The following is a 26,357-nucleotide window of genomic DNA, read 5'->3' as shown; positions in this document are numbered from 1 at the left end:
AGGCCATGCTCCAAGCTCAGCAGGTATTTTGGATAAGGTGCTTCTGAAGGCCATGGAGATGCCGGACACCCTCCTGATGTGAATCCCAGGCAGGGAATGCTGCAGTAGTCTGCACACCTCCCCTCACCTGCACACACAGCGTGTGCTCCTGGCAACGCTCTCACCTGCAGTTGTTTGTGTCCAGCTTCTGGCTCATCTGCTGAACCACATGGCTGACCTCCATGGAGCTCAGCACCTTCAGGTTTAGCACTTAAAATGGAGTACAGCTTGATCTCCCCAGCGTCTTTGACAGTGGCTCTGCCTTCACCGTGCAAAATTTTAAAAACTACATTGGCTTAACAAGGGTAATAACATAAACAATAAAATGCTTAAAAAATAAAAAGAATAATAAAACAAATTATATCAGCTTGACTCTTGTGCTTTTGAGATGCTGTTTGTTAGGGTATATACATTTTAGGAAAAACCTGAAGACCCTCCTAACCACCCCCTGTCCGCCCTGGCTGGGTCCAGAGGGAGAAGCTGGGGTCCCACCATCAGGCTAACTAGCTTGGAGGCAGTTTTTATTAATGGTTCCCTCTGGAGTTCTACCACTGCTGCTGTTGGTGCTGCTACTGTGGGTGGTGGAGGTCAGGGCCATGCTGCAGGGCTGGGCTGGGGTTGGTAGGCCTAGACTTCAGACCAGGTAGGGGAGTGGTGGACTTACTGGTTTTCTGCCTGACGCCTGAACCTCTCGGGCTGTGAAAAGACTGCTTGCTGTTGGAGTCAGGGAAGTGCTGTCACAGAGCTGCAAGACATCTGGGGCCGTTTAGGAGGTGGTGCTACAGAACGTATACAGTTCATGGTCTGAAAATCTTGTACTGAAGCCAAAGTCTGTTAGTTTGATATTCACCTCACTCTCTAGACATGTGTTCCCTGGCTTCAGTTCTTGGTGCATGATTCTCCTTTGGTGGCAGTACGGTAACGCTGATATCAGTTGCTGGAACGTGCCTCGAGCTTTCTCCTAGGTCCTGCAGATGTAGTTCTTAAGAAAGTCAAGTGACCTCCCTCTGCTCGTATGTTCCACAAAGAGAAAATACTGGTTTCAGTATTTACAGGTGGCAATAGCCTCAAAAACTTTGGTGATGTTGGGGTAATTTGGGCTCTTAAGACAATGAACTTCTTAAAAAACTTCACAGAAGCCCCACTGGCTCGAATTTCACAGCCAAGTCTGTGCTGGTCAGAATGTGCTGGCACAACCTTACTTCGGCAAAGGATTCCTTGCCAATGGCGTTTAGTAGTATGCAATTGACAATATGGCAATCCTTGGCAAAGATGTCTGCAAAGACATTAGTTAGACATGGTGACTTCAACAATTTTTAAAAATTGAGGAAAAATGAAAAAATTTTAAAAACCACCCAATAACAAAAAACAAAAAGAAAAAAGAACTATTTGGCCTCATCAGTCTTACTTTGGAAAAAAGAAAAAGGATTCCCCAAAACCTTTTTTATGTAGGATGTTGAGCCTGAGGAAGAGCCAACTGGAAGGAGCCTTGCAGTCTTGATGCGGTGAAGTGGTTTCTTCCCTAAGTCCTTGGTTATAAGGCTTCTCTCCAGCTAGAGTTCATTGATTGGTTGGTGATGCAGGATGACTTTTCTATAATTTCGTTGTAATTCCAGTTTGGTCCTGGGAGGTGGTTAGTGTACCTCCCACCTACTCCACCACCATCTTGGGTCCTTAAAATATACTTTAAATTTATCAGCAAATCCTGTTAGCTCTACCTTCAAAATTAGATGATATAAATTAGATTTTGAGTCTGACAGGACTTGCTGATGAATTGCATGTGGGAAACAACTCTGACCAACTATTAGACGATTGGCTCAAGCGTGTAAGGGCAACAGCGGTACCATTTACTGAGATGGTGAACTGAAACAGGAGCAAAAACCTGCCCCTCCTCCTGTATTTCCATCTAGATAAATGGAACCACCATCCAGTCAGAAACCTGAGCTTTATCCAAGGCACTGGCCTATCCAGTCAACAAATCCGTTAATGCTACCTCCCCAGTTTCCCAAATCCATCTGCTCCTCTCCATCCCCACTGACTTCGACAATTTTTTAGACCAAACTACTCACCAAGACTATTGAAATGGGCTTTGTAATCTTCAGGTTTAAACTCCAACCCAACATCAATGTTACAAATTGTTCCCCTGCTTAAAATTCTCGACTTCCACCAAGATGGAGGTGTAGGTGGAAACACTGTACCTTCTTGCACAACCAAGTTTAAAGACAACAAAGTTTTAGTAACAAAAACGGCAGCCAAAACACAGAAAATTGAACTATATGGAAGTCTGACAACAACGAACCCTTCAGCCAGACCAGTAAGAGGGGCGGAGCCAGCAGCTGAGTGAGGTTGGGCAGGAAAGATCCCTTGACCCAGGCCCGGGTGGCGGTTGGCGGATCCCAGGCGTGGGGTGGGGTAGCAACAGGCGGACCCAGTGAGGGTGCAAGGCAGCAGACTGACCGAGGTCACACATTCGCACACAGATAAAGCAGCGAAGGAGCGAGCAGTGAGACAGACCGCGCAGGCCCAAGCAGCGGGAAGTAGCAGAGGGAACTAGCAGAGGGGACTGCCATTGCCCCCTCTGACCCCACCCCCACATACAGCGTCACAACCCAGTGACCTGGGTGGCCCCGCCCCGGTGAACACCTAAGGCTCCACTCCTCATATGTAACAGGTGCGAACAGAGCAAAACATTATGGCTCAAGAAGAAAAGCTCAAAGCCCCAGAGCCAATAACTCTAAGCGACCAAGAAATAGGCAAACTTTCAGATGCACAATTCAAAACACTGGTCATCAGGATGCTCACAGAATTGGTTGATTTTAGTCACAAATTACGGGAACAAATGAAGGCTAAACTAATTGAAATAAAAAGAAATGCACAGGAAACCAACAGTAATGGAAAGGAAACTGGGGCTCAAATCAAGGGAGTAGACCAGAAAGAGGAAAAAATGACCAAACAGAAAAGAATGTAGAAACAAGAATTCAAAAAAATGAAGACAGGCTTAGGAACCTCCGGGACATCTTTAAACGCTCCAACATCCAAATTATAGGGGTACCAGAAGGGGAAGAAGAACAGCCACGAGTGGAAAACTTATTTGAACAAATAATAAAGGAGAACTTCCCCGATCTGGCAAAGGAACTAGACTTCCAGGAAGTCCAGGAAGCTCAGAGAGTCCCAAAGAAGGTGGACCCAAGCAGGAACACACCAAGGCACATCATAATTACATTAGCCAAGATTAAAATGAAGGAGAGAATTCTAGAAGCAGCAAGACATAAGGGGACAGTCACCTACAAAGGAGTTCCCATCAGATTGTCAGCTGACTTCTCAAAAGAGACCTTCCAGGCAAGAAGGGGCTGGAGAGAAGTATTCCAACTCATGAAAACCAAAGACCTACAACCAAGATTGCTCTATCCAGCAAAGCTTTCGTTTAGAATGGAAGGGCAGATGAAGTGCTTCTCAGATAAGATCAAATTCAAGGAGTTCATCATCACCAAGCCCCGATTATATGAAATGTTAAAGGGACTTATCTAAGAAAAAGATAAAAAAGATGAACAGTGAAAGGACAGCAAACTCACAGTTATTAACAACCACACTTAAAACAAAAGCAAACTAAGAGGACAGCTAGATCAGGAGCAGAACCATAGAAATGAAGATCACATGGAGGGTTAGCAACAGGGGAGTGGGAGGAGGAGAAGGGGGGAGAAAGTACAGAGAATAAGTAGCATAGATGGTAGGTAGAAAATAGATAGGGGGAGGGCAAGAATAGTAGGGGAAATATAGAATCTAAAGAACTTGAGACATGTGGTCATAAACTAAAGGGGGGAATTGTGGGGGAGGGGATATGCGGGGTGGAGGGGAATGAAGGGGGGAAATAGAACAACTGTAATGGTATAATCAATAAAATATATTTTAAAAATTCTCTCATAATGTTCTGGAAGAGCAATTTGGCAACTGCTATCAAAGTTTAAAATGGACGTGCCCTTTAGCTCCTTTATGATTTCATCCTGTAGAAATACTCAGAGAATAAAAATATGAGGGTATTTCATTGTAATGTTTTAACATTTGAAAAACTGGACACTTTCCCCAATGCCATTCAATATGGAAATTGTTACACAAACCGTAAAATATGGAAACTGATACAACTACACTGTAAAATTGTGTCTAGTCATTATTTAAAAAACTGATGCAAATCTAAATATACTGATAGTAAAGACTTTCATCTTTTTAAAAATAAAGGCAAGTGTCAATGTGTATGTAACTGCATTCATTTAAAGATCTTTGCAGAATACCTGTGTGTATGTGTACATGTTGATTTTTTTTAAAAGATTTTATTTATCTTTAGAAGGGAAGGGAAGGAGAGAGGGAGCGAAACATCAATGTATGGTTGCCTTTCATGCATCGCCTGCTGGGAACTGGCCTGCAGGGAACCAGCCTGCAACCCAGGCATGTGCCCTGACTGGGAATCGAACCGCAATTGTCTGGTTCACAGGCCTGAGCGCAATCCACTGAGCTACACCAGCCAGGGGCTACACGTTGATTTTTAAAGGCCAGAAAGGGCCTGGCAAGACACACATTCAAATTTCGTATTGACAAGTTACCGCAGGGTAGTGAGGTAGGAACAGGCTGTGTAAAGAGTTTTCCTTTTTTTACTACATATATTTTACTAGATGAATTTTCTTAAAAGTAATATGCATGTAACAACCATCAAAAAAACGGTATGACCATCTTGTGTGCTTTAACATGATGAATGCACTTTAGGACCTGGCACCAGCCTCCTATCCAGACTAATTCTCAGACTGACTCACATTAGGTGGGCAATCATTTCTTTTTGTTGACAGGAAATGGGGGGTTGACTGTTGAAACTGGGTCATGTACTAGGCTACACCAGAATCGGCTCGTTCCTTTAGCTTTTCAAAGAAAGGAGTAATACTGCATGACCTTTTCTCCCTCTCAGCCCATTACATGTTTTGAAGGTAGCTGTACTTAGTCTATTTTGCTCCCTTTATAATATAAAAAGCCAAAAGAATAGATAGTCAATTTGCCATAGTGCCAGTGTCTTTCTGAAAATCTTTTTCATATTTCCAAGAGATTTTTAGATATTTTTTTTAAAAGTTGTAATAGCCCAGCTCGACTAAGATTACATATGTGAAATAGGCTTTAGCGGAAACAAAATACTAAACAAATAGAATACCAATTTCTAAATTCTAAAGACTTTCATATTTGCTTTTTGATGGGCATTTCTTAGTTACTTTTTGAAATTCAGAAATAAAGGGAAAAGGAAGTACATATGTTAAGTCTTTCTATTGTGGTCCTGGCTGGGAATCTAGCCATAGAGCCGACTGGTAGAAAAGAAAATGAACTGCTTTTTCCAGTCCTATCCCCATCCAGTGTCCAGTTCTCTCCAAACAGTACCAAAAAGTTATGAAGTATTCAATTATGTCTTCCTCAGGCAAGTACCTTATCAAATAGGAAAGGAGAAATCTAATTAGCATTTGTTTATTCTGTGGTTGGCTACATTCTAAATCCTACACCTGCAACTTACACAACTCCCTCAACTAAAATATCCTCACTTGTTTTGAATTGCTGTAGCCTATCAGAAGACATGGTTTTTCTTGTTTGGTTATTATTATTTGGCCTCATTTCAATAAGTATTCCCTCCATAGAATATCAGAGCAGAAGGACTCATTAGTGATCCTAGCATAATCCTCTCATTACTGACAGCCCAGAAACCAGCCGAGAAAGATTATATCAGGTAACCACGTCACAGGGCAAGTATGTAGTTAACTGGACTGGGACTAGAATTTAGTCTCCTGACTTCCCAGCTATGCCAAACAGGGTATTTTCTTTTCATCATTTAAACTGAATACTCCTTAAGGTGTTTTAGGAAAAAGGGACATCTTTAAAAAAAAAAAGGCTTCAACTTTAAGGGCAGATAGCATAAAAGTAGTTTTCTACCAACTTACAAGGTTATGGATCACCTGGGGCCAGGGCTATTTATAGATCATCTTACTTATAATGGTATGATGAGTAATACTTTTTAGTGCAGCGGGAAGAAAATAAAAGCTCCTTTTAAAGGCACAGTTAACCTCCCAGAGGTGAGAAGGTGGTTCCTTGATTAGGTAAACATCTTGCTAGGCACTTTGGATGTGACAGGAACGTTCAAAGCACTATTTGGAATAGGAATAAAATGATGAACAAAGTTACTTCCTCTAATACATTTATAGCTTTGCAAGGCCTTAAGAAAGAAAGGGGTAATTGAAGAAAAGAAAAAAGAGGAGTTGAAATTTTAGCAAGATTTAATTAAAGCCAGGATTTCATTGGAGATGAAACCTGTGAGAATGCTGAGACCCAAGAACAAAAATGTATATGATCCACTCTTATATTCCTAGACTATGAAATACTGAGGCAAAACCCCCTCTCATCGCCTGTCCCTGATCATTACTATAAAAACTTCAGTGCAGATCTTGCACTGATGCCAGTCTGGGAGCCAGTATAGGGGGTGCAGAGGAGGTAGAGAAGCCAAAGAAGCAGGAAGGCAGAGCAAGATGATATAAATCACCAACCCCTTCTGCAAATCCCACCCCGCCCCCACACACAGAAAATCAGTACTGAAGGAGTATCCCATGATGTTAGGGTAAAACTGTTCTATTTGAATCTTAAAGGACAATGGCACACCTGGACAGCTGACACTGGGGTTTCACTAACACAGCCAATCTCACTCAGAGAGGAGTGCTGGCCATACACAGGCTGTGGGTGGTACAACTCCAGACATCCTGAGGTCAGCAGACACTGTGACCTCCTGTACTGACTAACTGGGGTGTGAGTCTGCCTGCTGAGAGCTTCCGAGGCTGTCAATTAGCAGGGCTCCCATTTCTGGCCATTCTGTCACTGACTGGTTTTTCTCATCAGATTACTGTGCCACTTAACAGACATAAACCTGTTGGGTAAAGTAATGTCAAACTCTACTGAGTCACTAGATATGTTACTGAAATGTGGTGTAGTACACAAAGTTTTATATATTAATATTTTCCTACTAATTCTGATAGTAAATTCAGAGATGTTTATCTAAGGAAATGATAAATCCAGGATTAAAAAAAAGGCATACCTTAAAATCCTAGCATTAACATTAATATAAAAGGCTTGACTTTTGTCACTCTTTTTCTTTAATTCTGCCAGGTATCTTCTATGTGAACTTCTTAATTTTTTTAAAATATATTTTATTATTTATGCCATTACAGTTGTTCTATTTCCCCCCTTCATTCCCTTCCACCCTGCACACCCCTTCCCCCACCATTCCCCCCTTTAGTTTATGACCATGTGTCTGAAGTTCTTTAGATTCTATATTTCCCATACTATTCTTACCCTCCCCCCTATCTATTTTCTATCTACTGTCTATGCTACTTATTTTCTGTACCTTCTCCCCCCTTCTCCTTCTCCCACTCCCCTGTTGCTAACCCTCCATGTGATCTTCATTTGTATGGTTCTGCTCCTGATCTAGCTGTCCTCTTAGTTTGCTTTTGTTTTAGGTGTGGTTGTTAATAACTGTGAGTTTGCTGTCCTTTCACTGTTCATCTTTTTTATCTTCTTTTTCTTAGGTAAGTCCCTTTAACATTTCATATAATAAGGGCTTGGTGATGATGAACTCCTTGAATTTGATCTTATCTGAGAAGCACTTTATCTGTCCTTCCATTCTAAGTGAAAGCTTTGCTGGACAGATCAATCTTGGATGTAGGTCTTTGGATTTCATGACTTGGAATACTTCTTTCCAGCCTCTTCTTGCCTGTAAGGTCTCTTATGTCCACTTGATTTTTTTTTTCAAAAGGGAAATATCTTTTCCATTATAGCACATCTTAAGACCACTGTAATCCTCAACTCTGATCATATATATCTTTGTATACATATATCTACCTCAGTTTATAAAGATTAAATAAGTCAACATATGTAAAAAAAGTTAGTGTCTAAGCACGTATATTGACCACTTTTTTTCTTCACACACACACAAACATATACACAGGTAGAAAAACCGAATCCCTCTTAATAAATTACGGATATATTTTCCTATCAATACAGTCTTCTAAATGGCTCTACAGGAAAATAATTTAATTCCTGATTAATGCCTATTTAGTATACCTATGTATCTATTCTATTTGAAACACTGCTGCTATGAATATTTATTCATACTTTTGTCTTCACTTCTAATTTTTTTCCATTACACAAACCTCATATCCATACACACACAAAGAAAGGAAAAAAGAGCTAGGCCTTGAGCTGTGCTGATACATATAGCAGAAGAAAAAATAAAGCCTAAAGACTGGGCAGGAGTAACCAATGAAGTAAAGAGAACCAGGTCAGTGTCACAGCGAGGGTACTAAATGAAAAGTGTTTCAAGGAGAAACAATGAGTTGACAGCATCAAATAATGAAGAGCCGCCAAAGAAAATGAAGAATAAAAGGACTGTTAGGTTGGACAATTAGGCCTGGAGAAAGCTATTTCATCGTAGGAGTGGGGCAAACACCTAGACTGCAAGATGGAGATGAAAGAAGTGTGTAACTATTCTATATGATTCTTTAACAAGCCAGTACATAATGGGAAAGAAAAACACAACAGTAATTTTATGAAGTAGAACTCATGCAAGTCACATCCAAGAAAAAATAGTCAGAAATATTTACTCACTTAAAGAGCTGACAGTTAACCTGCAACTGTTTTAAAATTTAACATCTGGTTCCTATTTTATTTAAATGAACTTCATTCTAGAACTATAAAAGTTTAAAGAAACAATGTTGAAAAGCTGAACAGCCCATGTGTACAAGGTTTGTATACATGAAAGTCATTCTTAAGTCAACTATTGCCAGAAAAAAGTTTAGACCACATACAACTGCATCTGTTATTTAAAATATGACTAATAAGAGAAAAAAGTCTGAAACTCTTTTTTAATGGGATGAGTATTCATTTTAATTATGCTCCAAGATGTTACAGAGCTGGAAATTAACAAATTTCAATCAGTATAAAATAGTTTGTCAATACGCAGTCATTAACACAACCCAGGTAAATGAAGTATCACTTCATACAAGGCTCAGATAACTCTAAAATCTATCTTAATTCACAAGTACTATAAGATGATAAATACTTGAAAATTACAATGCAAGGGTGGATATTACAAAATATACAATTGCTATAGATCCTTGTATGAAAGTTCCTTATTTTTAAAGTTCTGCTTTAGGGAATAATATCGTATTATACATCAGAACTGAAAATAAACTGTTTGTTGAGGATACAATGCTCAACAATATACTGGATTTACTCTAAACACCACTGTCTGACACCAATCAAGAGAGAGGCAAAGACAGCAGTCCATGGTGTTGAGTGAGAAAAAGAGGGGAGTAATCAGTTGTTATATGCTGATTTCTGCTGAAATGCCCTCATGAAACAATTTATAGCACTGTAGAAGAAGGAAAAAAGGAACCAGTCACAGCTTTCTATAAAGGACATCCAAATCAGCACAAACTCAGCAATTCTCAAAAGTACTATTCCAAATGCTCTTTGTTTTTCAACACTTTATATGGACTCATTGTCCTTATATCCACACTTTTTTCTAATTTCTTCGTAAGTGTTTACCAAGCACACTTTGTTTTCTATCATCTAATGTACAAACCAAGAGGCAATAAGCAAAACAACAGAATCTACTAGTCAGGTCAGTTCTAAACACACAAATTTTGGTTCAGATATTAATCATGAGATGTAGGCATACCCACCCCTCTTTGGCACACATTCCCTCTTCCTCTTACTTATTGACAACATCCTCGATTGTGAGGCTATATGAAATTTTAAGATTGTTTTTTCCCTCATCAAATGATTTGCTGTTGGCAAACTGCTTTTTATTAGAAATTGTTCAGAATGCTTGCTCAGGACAGACTAAAAAAATGTGATCAGTGAGTTACTGCAAGCCCATCATAGTGGACTTCTGCAGGCAGCCAGGAAGGAAGAATTTACCATACAGACTCCCCTCACTTATTTCACAAGGAGGCAGGATGTGTTTTAAAAAGAAAAAGAAGATGATTCGATTAAAAAATATATAGTAAAATACCACTAATACTGTAGCAATACCAGGGAAGGGAATGCTTGTAGCCAACCTACCTTTTGGGAAAGTTTGTCATAAAAATCAGTCTTTATCCCCCATTGTTTTTTGTGCAAGATTAATAGTCACTTTACATCTAGAAGGGCAGAGAGCCACTTAAATACTTTTCTTCAAAGGTAAGAAATTTCTTTCTGAAATGAACATTACAGGAAGGAGGAAAGGGTAGAGAGAGCTCATTCAAACAGGTCCTCGAACATGCGCTGTCCCATTGCTATGTATGCTTCCTTCTCCTCTGGTGTCATCTGTGCCACCAGCTCCGGCCGCTGGCTCACTTCACTGTAGGAGAATGGACGACCAGCCACCATGACAATAGGGTCATCTGCTACCTCCTCAAACTCTTCGTCCTCCTCGTCCTCTTCTCGATGATGCACAGCCACGGCTGCTGAACGAGGGGGAGAGTCATCATCTGACTCACTGGTCTCACTCTCTGAGTCACTGCCATTGGCAGTGGTCACAGGCGCAGCCGCCCCCACTGAGCCCGCGGTGGCAGAGGGGGTCTTCTTCTCGTGAATGAGCAGTGCTCGCATAACCTCCTCATTGTCGTCCAGCCCTGTGCGGCCTTCCTCGCGATCTTGAAAGGCATCTATATCTATGCCACCTGGGAGGAAAAACCCAGAAAGTCGATATCCTTAAAATATAACAGATATTCCCTTATAATAAAAAATACATTTTAATATAAAATAACACTGATAAGACTTCATTGACTCTATTTTCAGAGTCGCTGTCCATAATACATTCAAAATGGTTATCACAAACTGGAACTTAAACAGCATAATGGTTAAGCACATGGGTTTTAAGAATAATATAGCCTAGAATTAAATACTGATTCTTTCATATGTAAGCCATGCCACCTTGGTCAAGATATTTAGTCTCGAAATTTCAGTATCTGTTTCTATAAAATGTGGTGATTCAAGCATCGACCTCCTAGGGCTCTGGAGAAGAGCATATAAAACAATACCTATGAAAGACCACATATGGTAGCTGCCATAGTAGGGAATCAAAATATGGCTCCTCGTTTTGCCCAGGGTAAAAGCCAAAGGTATATAAGGTCCTCCACTATGTGAGACCCCTCTCTCCCACCAACACGTCTTTTCCTTCCTCTTGCTCATTCCGCTGTACCCTCAGTGGCTTCCATGGCATTCCTGTACACACTACACACAGTCCTACCTCAGGGCCTTTGCACTGCCTGTTCTCTCTACCTGGGATACTTACATCTATCTGCCTCAGGTCTTACAAATCTTTCACCTTCTTTTAATTTACTTCTATATTCCTAGTACTCTATTTTCCCCCCATAGCACTGATTTTCTTTTTTTTTTAACTTTTTTTTATTGTTGTTCAAGTACAGTTGTCTCCATTTTCCCTCCACCACTCCCCCTGACCCCAGCCATCCCCACTTCCCACACGTGATCCTACCCCCCTTTGTCTTTGTCCATGTGTCCTTTATAGATGTTCCTGAAAACCCTTCCTTCCTTTCCCCTCATTATCCCCTCCCACCCCACCCTCTGGTTACTGTCAGTTTGTTCTTTACTTCCATGTCTCTGGTTCTATTTTGCTTGCTTGTTTGTTTTGTTGATTAGGTTCCACTTATAGGTGAGATTATGATTTTCTAACACAATAAATAACTTATGTCTATTGTCTTTGGTACCCTTTCCCAGCATGGGAAAGGTTCTCCACAACAGATACTTATCTTTTTTTACTCAGTAATATATCCAAAGCACCTAAAATAGTGTCTATCACTTGTTAGGCACTAAATAAATATTTGATGAATGAATGAGTAGATATTTGGCAGTTTTAGCCTCCTGAAGCAACCTAAGCACACTTTGAACTCTATAAAAATGAATCTGGTATCAGAATGAAGCTTCTCTCACCACATACCACCAACCTATCATTTTGTGTACACATCTGGCCTGATATACCGAAGATGACAAAATTAGACAAACATTTGCATTCTATATTCAGAAAATAATAGCAAACATACTGCCATTTAAAATATATAACAGGATTAAAAGTGTTACGTGGAAATGACTCATTGATTGAAATCCTGATTCAACACTTTTTAGCTGTGTGATTTTGGCCATGTTGCTTAATTTCTTTCTGCTTCAATTTTCTCAAGTACAAAAGGAAAAAAAGTATTTATCTCACTGGACTGCTGTGAAAGTTAGTGAATCTCTGTGAAGTGCTCAGAATAGTCCTGGCCCTTAGAATAGTGTTATCAACCTATCATCATCACCAGGGAAGAAGACTGAACCTCTCTTCCCAGAGCCCTTATTGCCAATGAAGGAATTAAAAAAAAAAAAAAAAGACAAGAAATATATATGAGTCTCTAAGGCAATCATTGCTTCTTTGAATAAAATATAAAATGAGGGGGAGAGCAATTTATCTTTGAGAACCAAATGAAATTATCTAGAAGACTTCTGACAAGGGTCATGAGAGGGATGAGAGAGGGTCAGAAGAGATTTCTGACAAGGGTCCTATACATACAGATGGCAAAGTGGTAGATCTAGTTCCACACTGACAAGTGTAAGAAAATCTGCCTCTGGTTAAAATAATCTCAAATATCCTGAAATATGTGGTCTAAGCTGTCAGATACAGGGCAGAAGAAGTTTTTCAAAAAACCCTGCATATGTTTCTAAAGTTGTTATTCTTAATACACTTCCAGAACCAAAGCAAAACAAATTTTCTGATAAAAACCAGTAGGATGCTGGAAATAAAATTCAAATCACTTAATGTGAATCCATGTATGAACAACATGTATTCTGATCAGTAGGTCTCGAGCGGTGTACATTATGAGTGGAGATTGTCCAGAAAAAGGTGACTAAAATTAAAACTATAGGTGGAGGTGACTGGGGGAAGAGGACTTATCTATAAGGAGAGAAGAATCAAAAGAAATTAGAACTTTCTGTATAGTAATAAGGACATGGTTGAAGTCTATAAAATTCTGAAAGACATTAAAATGACTTGACATCTGAAGAAAATTAAGGGTAGACAAATAAGACTTATGACTCAATTCATACATTCACTGGATAGAGCCTATTATATTATCATAAAACTTAACAAAGACAAATTTAGATATGACAGCTTATTAATTTATACAGAAAGTAATATTCACAAAATTTAATTGGGTAGGCTAGATGTCTTATTTAAGGTCATCTTAATACTGGCTAACAATAGTTTTATTCAATTTTGTTTCTAAGTTCAAAGAAAAGAAGGTTTGGTTGTTTCAATACGCAAAAAGCCAAGGTGGAGAAAATAAGCCCATTAAACAGCTGACAGTTTAATTACTACATAATCTAGAACAACTGAATCAAAATAGCTATGCATCACAGCCAACCTAACCGGTGGGAAGGAGGAAGTATGTGAAGTATGGTTGCCAAAAACAAACTTCTTTTTCTGATCAGAATTAAAACACCAAAGAGGTAACACATGATTTTATTATAACTACTCAATTCCACACTACTTTTACAATTCTTAGCATACACAGTAAAGAAAGGCTAATTGTGAAGGGAAAAGAGATTAGAAGGCCAAAAAGATAAAGTGGTTTTCAGTTACTGATAATTCCTTACTAGTGAAGAACCATACTCAGCTGACACGTTGATAACGCTACGTGGAGGCACGCGGATGTGAATGCTGCGGAACTCCAACCAGAGGTACACACCCCCCCTCATCTCTGCTTCCCAGTTCCTGAGTAAACTTTGTTCATAGTCTTAGCTTTCCATTTTCTTTTCTTTTTTTAAATATGGAATGCTTCATGAATTTACATGCCATCCTTGCGCAGGGGCCCTGCTAATCTCTGTATCGTTCCAATTTTAGTACATGTGCTGCCAAAGCAAGCGCTAACCTCCCATTTTCTATGTACTTCTAAATCCTCATCCCCAAAATCTTTGAATCCTGTAACTTAAAACTAAAATTTAAAAAGTAAAATCTTACAGTTCTCAAACTTATGATTATTGTGCAATTCTTTTTTATTACTTTTATATTATTTTTAATTGTACGTCATTGTTCATGCCACACAGTTGTCCTCACTTTTTCTCCCTTGGCCACCTCCACTCCCTCAGGCAATCCCCTCACATGGACATGTTGTCCGTGTCCATGGGTCATGCGTGTATGTTCTTTGGCTGCTCTATTCCCTAAGCTGTACTTTACATCCCCATGACTATTCTGTAACTACCAATTTGTTCTTAATCCCTTCACCTTCTTTCATCCAGTCTCCCTTATTATGCAATTCTTAAACCTTTAGTGCTCATAGAGATTTCTAAAATCTTCTAGTACAAAGTTGCATCAATCTTCATGAAGGTGAGAATCCTTGATCCTTTACTCAGATGGTGTCTTACTATGTATTTTAAACTGCACAAACTTCTTGGTATTTATGACACAACAAAAATCTTGGACTAGTGTATAGTTATTCCTCCCAATTCAGAGAAATAGAAGTGCATATAAATTAGGGCCACAAAAGAAAAAAGATGAATTTGGCCACCTTGAACACAATAGCACTTGTCAAAAAAAAAATTAAGAGAAAGAGATGGCTATTTCTTAAATCTACAGATGGAGATTTAGGAGCAGTTCAGGATGGCAGCACAGGAGATCCTGACCACACTTCCTCCCATAGACACAAGTCTACAACTACATCTGGAAAATATCATCTGACAAAGACCTGGAAATTAGGTGAATAAAGCCTCTACAATGAAGAATAAAAGGACAGCATCAAGATGGATAGGAGGTAGCCCAGGCCTTGGGTATGGTGGCTCAGTTGGTAAGAGTTGTCCTGTACACCAAAAGGTTATGAGTTCGATCCCAGCCAGGGCACATACCTAGGTTGTGGGTTCGATTCCCAGTTGGGATGAAACAGGAGGCAACCAATCAATGTTTCCTGTTCACATCCATGTTCCTCCCTCCTCCTCCCCATCATCAATAAAACCATATCATCAGGTAAGAATTAAAAAAAAAAAAAAAAAGATCGGTGGGAGGCAGAGACAAAGTCTTGCAAAAACAAAAAACAAACAAAAACAGAAAAACACCCCAGGTGCAGATATCCACATTTGGAAGAGACCCTGATCCTGCACAAGAGACAAACCCCAAAACACAGCTTTGAAAACCAATGGGGAGTACATCCAGGAAACCCACAGAACTGTGGGGAACAGAGAACCGCACTTAAAGGACTTGTGTGCAAACTCACTTGCCCTGGGAACAGTGCAAAACCACCAGTTCAAAAAGTATCTAGACCATATAGGAAGGAAACCTACTTACTAACCTTAAAACATCTGCCAGAGAAAAAGAAAACTTGTAAATTTCCTTGGGAATGGAGACACTGGTAGGTACCATTTCTGTAATTTCCTACTACCTTGCAAATGTTGGCACCGGGAGGCACCATTTTGGAACTCTCCCCTGACATGTTAGCACAGCTGGGCAGGCCCTCGTGAGAGCCCCACCTACCCTCCGGCAGCAGCTGATGCATGTTTTAGCCAGGCCAGGTGACAGCCCTACCCTCCACCACGACACTTCAGAAATAAGGACACACAGATACTGAAAGTGAAGGGATGGTGAAAGATAGTCCATGTAGAAAGTATATTACTGTTCATGCTTCCAGGCATATTCTGTTTGACTCAAACCCTTATAAAAATTTTTAAAAAGATATTCCATGGAAATAGAAAGGAAAAGAAAGCTAGGGTAGCCATATACATTTCAGAAAAATAGACTTTAAAACAAAGAATGTGATAAAAGACAAAGAAGGGTATACTACATAATGATAAAGGGGTCAATACAGCAAAAATATATAATGTTTATAAATTTATGTGTACCCAGCACAGGAGCAACAGAATATACAAAACAAATATTAACAGACCAAAAGGGGAAATTAATAGCAATACAGTAACAATAGGGGACTTTTACACTCTACTTACACCAATGGATAGATCATTCAGACAGAAAATCAATGAGGGAACATCGACCTTAAATGACACATTAGATCAGATGGATTTAATAACTATATACAGAACACTCTATCCAACTGGTAGCAAAATACCATTCTTCTCAAAGTGTACTTGGAACATTCTCCAGAATATCACATTAGGCCACAAAATAAGCCTCAATAAATTCGAGAAGACTGAAATCAAATCAAGTATTTTCTCTGACCACAATGGTATAAAACTAGAACTCAGTTACAAAAAAAAAAGAAAAGAAAAAAAAGACACAAAATGTGGAGATTAAACAACAGGCTACTGAATAATCAAATGGTTATCACAAAAAAATCAAGAACAAAAAAAATACCTAGAGAGAAAAGAAAACACAAATACAACACACCAAAATCTACAGAATGCAGCAAAAGCAGTTTTGGGAAGGAATTTCATAGCAAAAAGGCCTACCTTAAGAAATAAGAAAATCTCAAAACAAACAATCTAAGTTTATACCTAATGGAATGAGAAAAATAAGAACATGGCCCAAAGTTAGCAGAAGTAAGGAAATAATAATAAAGATCAGGGTGAAAATAAATAAAATGGAAACAAAAAGAAATTAGAAAGATCAATAAAGCCAAGAGCTGGTTCTTTGAAAAGAGAAACAATTGACATTTTTTTTTAGCTGTATTAACCCATAATAAAACAGAGAAGGTTCAAATAAACAAAATCAGAAATGAAGAAGTTACAACTAATACTACAATACAAAGATCACAAGACAATAATATGAACAATTATACACCAACAAAATGAACAATCCAGAAGAAATGTCTACAAACACACATTCTTCTCAGACTCACTCATGAACAAAAAATTTGAGTAGACTGATTACGAGTAAGGAAATTGAATCAGTACTCTAAAAACTCCCAACAAACAAAAGTCCAAGACCAAGATTCACTGGTGAATAGCCAGTGAATTCTATCAAATATTCACAGAAGATTTAATACATGTCCTTCTCAGACTACTTCAAAAAACTGAAGAGGAGGGAATGCTTCCGAACTCATTTAATGAGATCAGAATTACACTGATACCAAAACTAGACAAAAACACCACAAAAAATTTATAGACCAATATCTTTAATGCACATACATGCAAAAATCTTCAACAAAATATTACCAGACTGACGGAAGAATACATATAAAGGATCACACACCATAATCAAGTGGGATTTATTCCAGAGATGTAAGGAAGGTTCAACATCTGCAAGTTAATCAATGTGATACTTTTATGTAGAGTACTACATAAATGAAAGTATAAAAATCATCTGACCATCTCAATAAATGCAGAAAGATAAACTGACAAAATTCAACATCTATTTATGATAAAAACAGAGTGGGAACATACTTCAACATAACAAAGGCTATATGTGACAAATCTACAATTAACATTGTATTTAACGATGAAAAGCTGGATCAGAAATAGACAGGAATCCCCACTCTCACTACTTTCACCCAACACAGTATTAGAAGTCCTAGCCACAGCAATTAGGCAAGAGAAAAAATAAAGGGCATCCAAATCAGAAAGGAAGCAAAACTCTCACTATCTGCAGATAACATGATTAATACAGGGTGGGAAAAAATAGGTTTACAATTATGAACACATGAAACAAAGAGTTTGTTATTATATTATTTTTTAATTATTGTATCATTTTTTCATATGAACAACTGTAAACCTATTTCCCCCATCCTGAACATGGAAAAATCTATTAACTCCACCTAAAAACCACTAGAATAAATTCGGTAAAGTTGCAGCATACAAAATCAATCTGCAGAAATCTGTGACATTTCTATACACTAATAATAAACAATCAGGAAGGAAAATTAAGAAAATAATTCCATTTACAACTGTATCAAAAAGAATAAAATACTGAGGAATAAATTTAACCAAGGAGGTGAAAGACCTGTACACTGAAAACTTAAGGTACTGATAATATAAAGATTCAAATAAATGGTAAGACATTCTGGACTTATGGACTAGAAGAATTAATATTGTTAAAATGTTCATATTATTCAAAACAATCTACATGTTCAATGCAATCCCTATCAAATTTTTAATGGCATTTTTCACAAAAATAAGACAAATAATTCCAAAATTTGTGTGGAACCGTAAACATTCCCAAATAGCAAAGCAATCTTAAGAAACAAAAACAAACTTGGAGGGAGGTATCAGGTATCTTCCTGATTTCAAATTATACTACAAAGCCACAGTAGTCAAAATGATATAGTATTTGGACAAAAACAAATATATACATCAATTAAAGAGAACCCAGAGCCCAGAAATAAACCCATACATATATGGACAGTTAATTTATGACAAAGGAGTAAAAAAAGTATAATGGAGAAAGATCAGTTTCTTCAAACAATGGTGCTGGGAAAACTAGATAGCCACGTGTGAATAAAAATCAGACCACCATCTTGCACCATTCACATAAACTAACTCAAAATGAGTTAAAGACTTAAACATAAGACCCGAAACCATAAACTTTCAAGAAGAAAGCAGATAGTAAGCTCCGCTACATCAGTCTTAACAATGTTTTCATGGATCTGACTCCAAATGCAACAGAAACAAAAGCAAAAATGCGACTACATCAAAGTAAAAAGCTTTTGCACAGTGAAGGAAATCATCAAAATGAAAAGGCAACCTATGAAATGGGAGACTATATTTGCAAATAATATATCCAACAAAGGGTTAATATGCAAATATAAAGAATTCATATAGCTCAGCAACAAAAGAACAAAAAATCTGATTGAAAAATGGGCAGAGGAACTGAACATTTTTCCAAAGACATACAGATGGCCACAGGGAAATAAAAATATGTTCAACTTCACTAATAATTAGGGAAATGCAAATTAAAGCCACAGTGAGACATCACCTCATGCCCGTTAGAATGGCTATTACCAAAAAGACAAAAAAATAACAGGTGTCAGAAGGAATGTAGATAAAAGAGAATTCACTGTAGGTAGAAATGTTAAATTGGTGCAGCTACTACGGAGAACAGTATGGAGAGTCTTCAAAAAATTAAGACTAGAACTACCATATGATCCAGCTACTCCATTCTGAATATTTATCCAAAGAAAACAAAAATATTAATTCAAAATGACATAGGGGAATGTGGGTGAGGGGAGGCTGAGAAGGGTTTAGGGGGAAACATACGGTGATGGACAGAGACTTGGGGTGGTGAATACAGTGTACAGATGGTGTACTGTAGAACTGTGCAGCTGAAACTGTATGATTTTGTTAACCAGTGTCACCTCAATAAAGTCAATAAAAAGGAAAAAAGGATATATCCACCCCTATGTTCACTGCAGCATTATCTAAAATACCCAAGAAATGAAGACAATCTAAGTATCCATCTAAGCATATATACATAATGAAATACTACTCAGCCATAAGAAATGAAATCTTGCCATTTGCAACAACAGGGGAAAGACAAATACTGTATGAATTCATTCATATGAGAAATCTTAAAAACAAACAAACAAAACAAATAAAACAAAAACAAACAGACATACAAAGATTGGCAGTTACCTACCAGAGTGGAAGGAGGTTAAGGTGCAGGTAAAATGGGTGAAGGAGGCCAACTGTATGGTGAAGGATGGGAACTACACTTCAGTGGTGATCACTTTGTAATACATATGCATGTAGAAGTATAATGTTGTACACTGAAATATATAGTGCTATATACCAATTTACCTCAATTAAAAATAAAGATAGATAGGTTTAAAAGCTGTCTATTTGTTTCTTCAACTAAGTGAAAAAATAATGCAAGTATATCGTTTGGTTTTAATGCTTTATACTTAATTTCCTACTTCTTGCTATAAGGCAATTGTTTTGGAAAACACAGAGTGGACTACCAATAAAACTAAGAATTGCCTAAACAATTTCCCACTAAATCAAACTCATTTTCTACCAAACCCAGACATGCTCATTTTAATGACTTCTCTTACCTTCCTTCATTTCTTCAGAACTATATGCTCCTTGGACAGTGCTCTCTCTCAACCAAATGGGTCTCTCTTTGGCAGATTTCCCCTCCAGGGAGGCCCGATGAAGATCTTCTTGGTCATCCATGTTAATGACAACATTCTGAGTATATAAGTCCTCGTAGGAGGGACCTTTGGTGGCCCATGCTTCCCGGTGGTGCCCACCTGCCAGGCCAGCAGCTCCAGCAGTAGCTGCTGCACGGTCCTTGCTATATAAAAAGATTAAAGGAAGACAGGAGGAAAAATATTAAAGTCTTGGCATTGGAAAAGGAGGGCAGCTGCACATGTGGTTACTGAATGAATGCTAGCTATCAATCATGTATACAAGCTTTAACAATTCTGAGAAACCGCTCATATTTCATGGCGAAAGTTGCATGGGTTATAAGAACACATCATATTTACATTTACATTCTTCAAACAGTGGATCAGATCATCTGGTGTATATAAATGACTGAGGTTTAAGATGTTGCAATAAATCTACTTAGGAAGGGGGCAGACAGTCTGGCGGCATAATATACTTGAAAGACACTAGCTGGCAAAAATCTCTCCCATGTACATCTTCATGTACCCTTCTCCATACCTTTTGCTGTGTTCCTTTCAGTGTGCACTGCCTGACTCCTTCGGCCCCACATTTCTCCTCTATTTCTCTCTCATTTTTCTCTAAATGTTTTCCACGGAACCTGAACTGTCATCTAGTGTGCAGTCCTGTCTCTTTTTAGGCCTACCCAATACTTCTTCACTTGTCTTTATGTCCTGTACCACTTCTCTCTCATGAGTCACTCACTATTTTTTCTTCTCTTTGATCCTACTTCATTTCTGCTTATTCCATTGTTCTTCATGTCCTCCCAGGCCCACTTATATCTACTTGAGCTTTTTTGCCTCACGCTTACTTTAAGTTTCTTTGATGGATTGCTCTGTCAGTGTATCTGATTGGGTCATTACATCTCTCCCTCAGAACACTCTGTTTCTGATCATATTTTGGAGATTATCTTGAGCTTATCCCATCCCTCCAGTTCTCCCTCCCTCTTGCTGTCCTCAGGCCCACTGCCACTTCTGTTATACAAAAATGCACTCTCTGGTTGTCCAATTCAAACTGATTCAGTCATTTAATCCATGTCTACCAGCTACTGCCCTAGCTACACCTAGGGCTGCTATAAACCTCTCCTATAGCCTTTATACCAGTTATTTGCTGTCCTATTCTAGGCTTATTAGGTATCTCTCTATATCCAATTTATTTATCTTAATATATTATAAAGTCTTATGCTAGTTGCTAATAACTGGTTCCTCTCTCTTTTCTTTTTGCATTTATCTAAAGTTATTTTTTGCACTATTTACTCTGCTTGTTTCAATTTAATCTTTATCTGTCCTCGGTCATTATCTTTCCATCTTCTAACAGTTCTGATGTCTTCTAAAAGGCTGCATCTCTGTCATCACTATAATCTGACTCCACTTACTCTGGTGCCAATTGAGTTTTTTAATTTTAGTCTCCCTCAAGCATTCACCTCTTTCTCTTCTCTTCTCCCTTGACCTAATCTATGTTTATATGTTTATGTGCTCACTTTATATCCTGAGTCTCTCCTCTCTCCCTTTTATCCTCAGCCAACATCCTTATCTTGTAATGAGCCTAATCTACTTGCCTATTTGCCCCTAACTGTGTCTCCCTGGGCTAGCCATATGCCTTTTTAAAGAAAGATTTTAGTTATTTATTTTTTGAGAGAGGGGAAGGGAGGGAGAAAGGGAGAGACACAACAATGTGTGGTTGCTTCTCACATGTCCTCTACTGGGGACCTGGCCTGCAACCCAGGCATTTGCCCTGACTAGGAATCCAACTGACAACTCTTTGCCTTGCAGGCTGGTGCTCAATCCACTGGGCCACAACAGCCAGGGCTCATATGCCTTTTCTGTCTCTTTCCATACACTCATGCTTCTCTAACTCTAACCTGGCCAACTACACCCCTGTCCTTTTCTGTATCTCTTTTATCCAGACTCTTAAATGCTCCACTCACTCTCTCTGAAGTTATTGTTTCTCCCTATATAATCTTGAACATATAGCTTTCATCTCTGCTCTTTCTTTAGCATTAACTCTGAAGGTCAATGAGTAGAGAAGAACAAGAAAGGTGAGTGGGGGAAAAAGAACAGGATAACTAATATAAATATTAGCATGAGACTACTTTTTTAATAAAAGACAGTATACTATATCTTGTTTTTAGTATTCCATTACAGAAACCGAAAATTTGTTTAATTCCAGTTTGAAACATAAAAGGTGTGACCACAAGTCACACAAATTTTAAAACTTAGAAGAATTTTTTAAAAAGATATTTTTAACCATAAAGCACTGACTACACAGGTTTTATTTCTACCTTTACCATGGATACAGACAAATCTAAATTATCAGCAAATATGACACTAAAAATCTAGATGAAAGACACGTAGGTTCACTCCTTGTACATAATTATATGTCTTCTATGGAGAGAATGTAGATATTTTACTTAAAGATGATAAAAGGGACGATTCAGCTTTGAATCTTTTTATGTTAAGAAATTTTAGAACTTTAAAAAGATATAACTCTTGCTCAGGAGTGGGGGAGGAATATTATTTCAAATTAAAAATTTAAAGATCTTTAAGGTGAGTGTTAAAAAGACATGATGAAAAAGGAGAGGCTACGGGCAAGGAATGCCATTTAAGAAAGACTTGCTGAAAAGCTGAAACTGTCCATCAGCTCTTGGGTTAAGTCTACTAATTCTGCAGAGGCAGGTTCTGATTCCTGATCTAGGGATGAGCTAGAATTTAATTGATTCCAAATCAGTAACCAAACTAACCATGGTGGCACTTATTTTTTTAAAAAAATCATCGATGAATCACTATCATCCCCAAGCTTCCATTCTCCTCTACTGTAGTCTCTGTTCTTATATTTGGGGCAGGGTGGTTATTGCAGATTTGTTACGCTGTGAAACAGATCCTATAGTAGAGAAAGGCTAAATCAATACCACTTTCAGGATGTTATATTCAGGTGGTACAGCTTGTCAATTGCTTGGTGGGGCCATCTCAGCCAGGTTACACCTTAAAACCTAGCTCCAATGGTTTTTCTCCTGATTTCATGGAAGCAATTGTGCTTTGTTCTAGCTGGCACCTCCAGGTATTCTGTTCTATCTCTTTTGCCTGCCTCCATTCACCCTTTCTTTCCTAGAGACCAGCCTGTTGAACAGCTCTTTCTTGCTGTTTATTTCTTCTATTTCCTGATTCTTCTTCATCTCTGGAGTCAATCATCGTCATTCCTAAGAAGCCAGGTTATTTGATACAGTGAGTTGCTAGGGCCTCTAGCATCACTGCATGACTCAGACTGGTCCCCAGAATGGAGCAAGGGATATCTAAATAAAGATCTGGAATGGGAGGTAGACAGTGGCAGGTGGGAACATCAGAGCCAGATGCCAGTAGTGATGGGGAAAGAATACTATTGTAGTGGGAAAACATCTTGATAAAAAGCAAACTAACTATAGTTAGAAGAGGAAACACAAGAATAATTCATGGATGGTATTGTATTATGTAGAAGGCAACCAGAGAGAATGCTAAAGGATACTTCAACCTGAAATAACCCACAGGCTTAGAAAAGTATGTATTTTTACAACGTTACTATGCCTCATTGGTTCTTATGTTAGGGTTATAGTATTACTTATGTAGACAGAAAAAGATATAAACAATATATCCTTGATAAGAGACCAAATGACCAGTAACAGAAATTTAAGACTATCTGTGACATGGATGATATTGGCTCCTACCAATGGTGGCTCCTCCCCTTCTTTCCTTACATATTTTATTCAAGTGCTGATGGTTATTTGCTCCAAAGGACTCTTGGACGTTCCCTAGCCGTGGGAGGTAAACCTGAACTATCTAAGCACCAATCATGTGATCTCATAACCTTTGCCAGATGCTGGTTTAGAAATTAACACATAAAGTAATTTTGGCCAGTGAGACACAGAGGAGTAAGGTAGGATGAATGATGCCCTCTGGGAACATCTTAAAATAGGACTTAAAGATAAGACTTAAAAGTCTTATTTTAAAGTCTTAAAATAAAATTTAGGAAGGGATGGCCTATTTTTTCTGCATTTGGAGAGTTTCGTCTACATGTGATACCTAGAAAAACATGACCATCTTAGACTAGATCCCCTTGTGCTCCAAAAAAGACAACCAACAGGCTGAATTCTGCAGGTTATAAACATGGATAAAATCTAGATTCTTGAGAATGTAACTAGGTTATTAAGCTACTTCTGTTTCAGTTTTCAATGATCACATGTAAAGGCAGCCTAAGTGATCCACAGCACTAAAGGATAAAATTCATTTCTGTACAATTGGATTGTTTTCAACAACCCAAAAGAAACTCAATTTGCTCAGGAATGACCAGAACTGGCTTTTCTATAACACTGGTACCAGAGGGCATAAAATACGAAGAGTGCTCTTAAAAACTATACAGTTACAACTAGGACTGCTGGGTTCTATGAAAGGGTATAAAATCTAAGCTCTTAGCTTTTTCCTTAGTTTGATATTAGGAGGAAAAAGGAAAGTGGTAGAGTAGAACACTCACTGACCCCAATTCTCATTTATGCAAAACTATGGCTAACTCTGCAATTCAAATATTAGGGTACACTAAAAAAATAGGAAGCCATGGTAAGAAGTACTAACCCACAGGTAACACCTACTTCACTTTGAAGGAAGTTGCACTGAAAACCGAGGGGGACAAGAAAGGTGTGGTTAATGTGCTTCAAAAGAACAAACGCTGCATTCCTTAAAGAATTTCAGCCTTCAGAACTTGGCTAGGAAAATTAAAATATCCCCAAGAGGTACAACTAATTTAGGATTAGCTAACAACCAGCTGAGCTGCAGCAGGCCTAAGCAGAGTGAGTACCTGAAACCAGACCTGACTACCTAAAGATTTTTGCCTGAGGCCCACACTGTTCTGCATTCAGTACAAACTTACTTCATCACAGGCACAAGTTAGTAAAACAAGTGTAACAGAGCTTAGAATCTATGAAAAATTAGTCTGTAGTCTTCTGGCAAATTAATTACCCACTCTTTCTCTTCCAAGTACAGGTAGTTAAAACAAGGGCAAGCTTAAAATTGTTCCTGAGGACAGGGCCTACCCTCACCTCTGTTTCAGGGCTGGTATTTCTGTAGGTTCGGGCTCAAGTATTTCATAGGCCAAGTTCACATCCTCTGTCTCCCGAAGCAAAGCATAAATGGGTTCAATTTGTTCATTAAACCTTGCCAAAAGTGTGCGTGCATCTTTTTTGGGCATTGCTGATTCATCTTCTTCTACCTCTGTGCTGCAAAAAGTGCAGCGGAAAGTTCCTACAGAGAAAACAAGTCTCAGGTCAGGCAAGAAAAATTATCAAGACTAGCCTTTAGCAAACTGTTTGTATCTCCACAACTCCTCTACCATGTCATTATTAAAACTTTCAAATATACAGGAAAGATGAAAGAGTTTTACAGTGAACATCCACACCATTGAGACTGTAAAATCAACATTTTGCTGTATGTGATTTATCACATTTCTATCCATCTCTCACTTTTAGTGCATTTCAAACTAATGTCTAACCCCCAAATGCAGCATAGCAGTTTTTAATCATATTTCTAACAAACTTATACTTATTTTAACTTAAAATCAAATTTTTTTCAGCTTACCAGTGAAACCTGTGCCCTTTCCCCAAAGCCTTCTTTTTATACATAAATTTTGGGTAATAGATACCTGAAACCAAGTTCCTAGTCTTACTGTCCATTGTTACAAGGCTATTTTTTCAAATTTATTAGCCATTTATTATAAACAATTTAACCAATCATTTTAAAATTTAAAGTTCAAAAAGGCTTTGTTATTATTTCTATATCCCTGACATGCAACTGGCAACTAAATTGTAGTAATTTCTTAGACAGAACAGCTAAGATTTTTCAGTTCTATTGTCATTTCACTAACCATGACTACCATTATTTAGCACGAAACAACTTCCTAACTCTGGTCTTTGAACCTCTGGGTTCTCCCTGTCCAATCCCACCTCTCCAATCCCAAGTGTTCTGTGCCACCACTGCTGTCACCTCCTTGCCCTGCTCTGAAGTCTATCTGGTAGCTGGATTTCTAAAGCCCACAGCATCAAATCTAAATTTTTCATCCTAACATTCAAGATCCTGTATAATTTGACACTAAATATACAACCCAACCACAGTCCTTTACCTGTTGAGTAAATTCACACATTTGAGAGAAAATATATTAGA

The 26,357-nt window shown here is 38.3% G+C and overlaps 1 protein-coding gene and 1 non-coding gene across 2 annotated transcripts in view; both read right to left on the bottom strand.

The window, feature by feature from the left end:
• Positions 1-8,968: 8,968 nt before the first annotated feature.
• Positions 8,969-26,357, bottom strand: part of GTF2E1 (general transcription factor IIE subunit 1) — a 43,110-nt gene continuing 25,721 nt past the window's right edge. Inside the window, exons 3-5 of the mRNA XM_037139810.2 lie at positions 25,241-25,442; positions 20,067-20,308; positions 8,969-10,769 (exon numbers count right to left, since the gene is read on the bottom strand). Coding sequence (XP_036995705.1) covers positions 10,345-10,769; positions 20,067-20,308; positions 25,241-25,442 — 869 coding nt within the window. The 3' untranslated portion in view covers positions 8,969-10,344. The remainder of the gene's footprint in view (positions 10,770-20,066; positions 20,309-25,240; positions 25,443-26,357) is intronic.
• On the bottom strand, positions 13,902-14,005 carry LOC119045189 (U6 spliceosomal RNA). Its single transcript, XR_005081747.1, has one exon. It is a non-coding gene; the product is annotated as a U6 spliceosomal RNA (small nuclear RNA).

This window comes from Artibeus jamaicensis, unplaced genomic scaffold (assembly GCF_021234435.1).
Source record: "Artibeus jamaicensis isolate MK-2021 breed Jamaican fruit bat unplaced genomic scaffold, CSHL_Jam_final contig_3126, whole genome shotgun sequence".
NCBI classification, from domain to species: domain Eukaryota; kingdom Metazoa; phylum Chordata; class Mammalia; order Chiroptera; family Phyllostomidae; genus Artibeus; species Artibeus jamaicensis.
The sequence above is the reverse complement of the archived record's forward strand: the minus strand, read 5'-3'. Positions and strand labels throughout refer to the sequence as shown.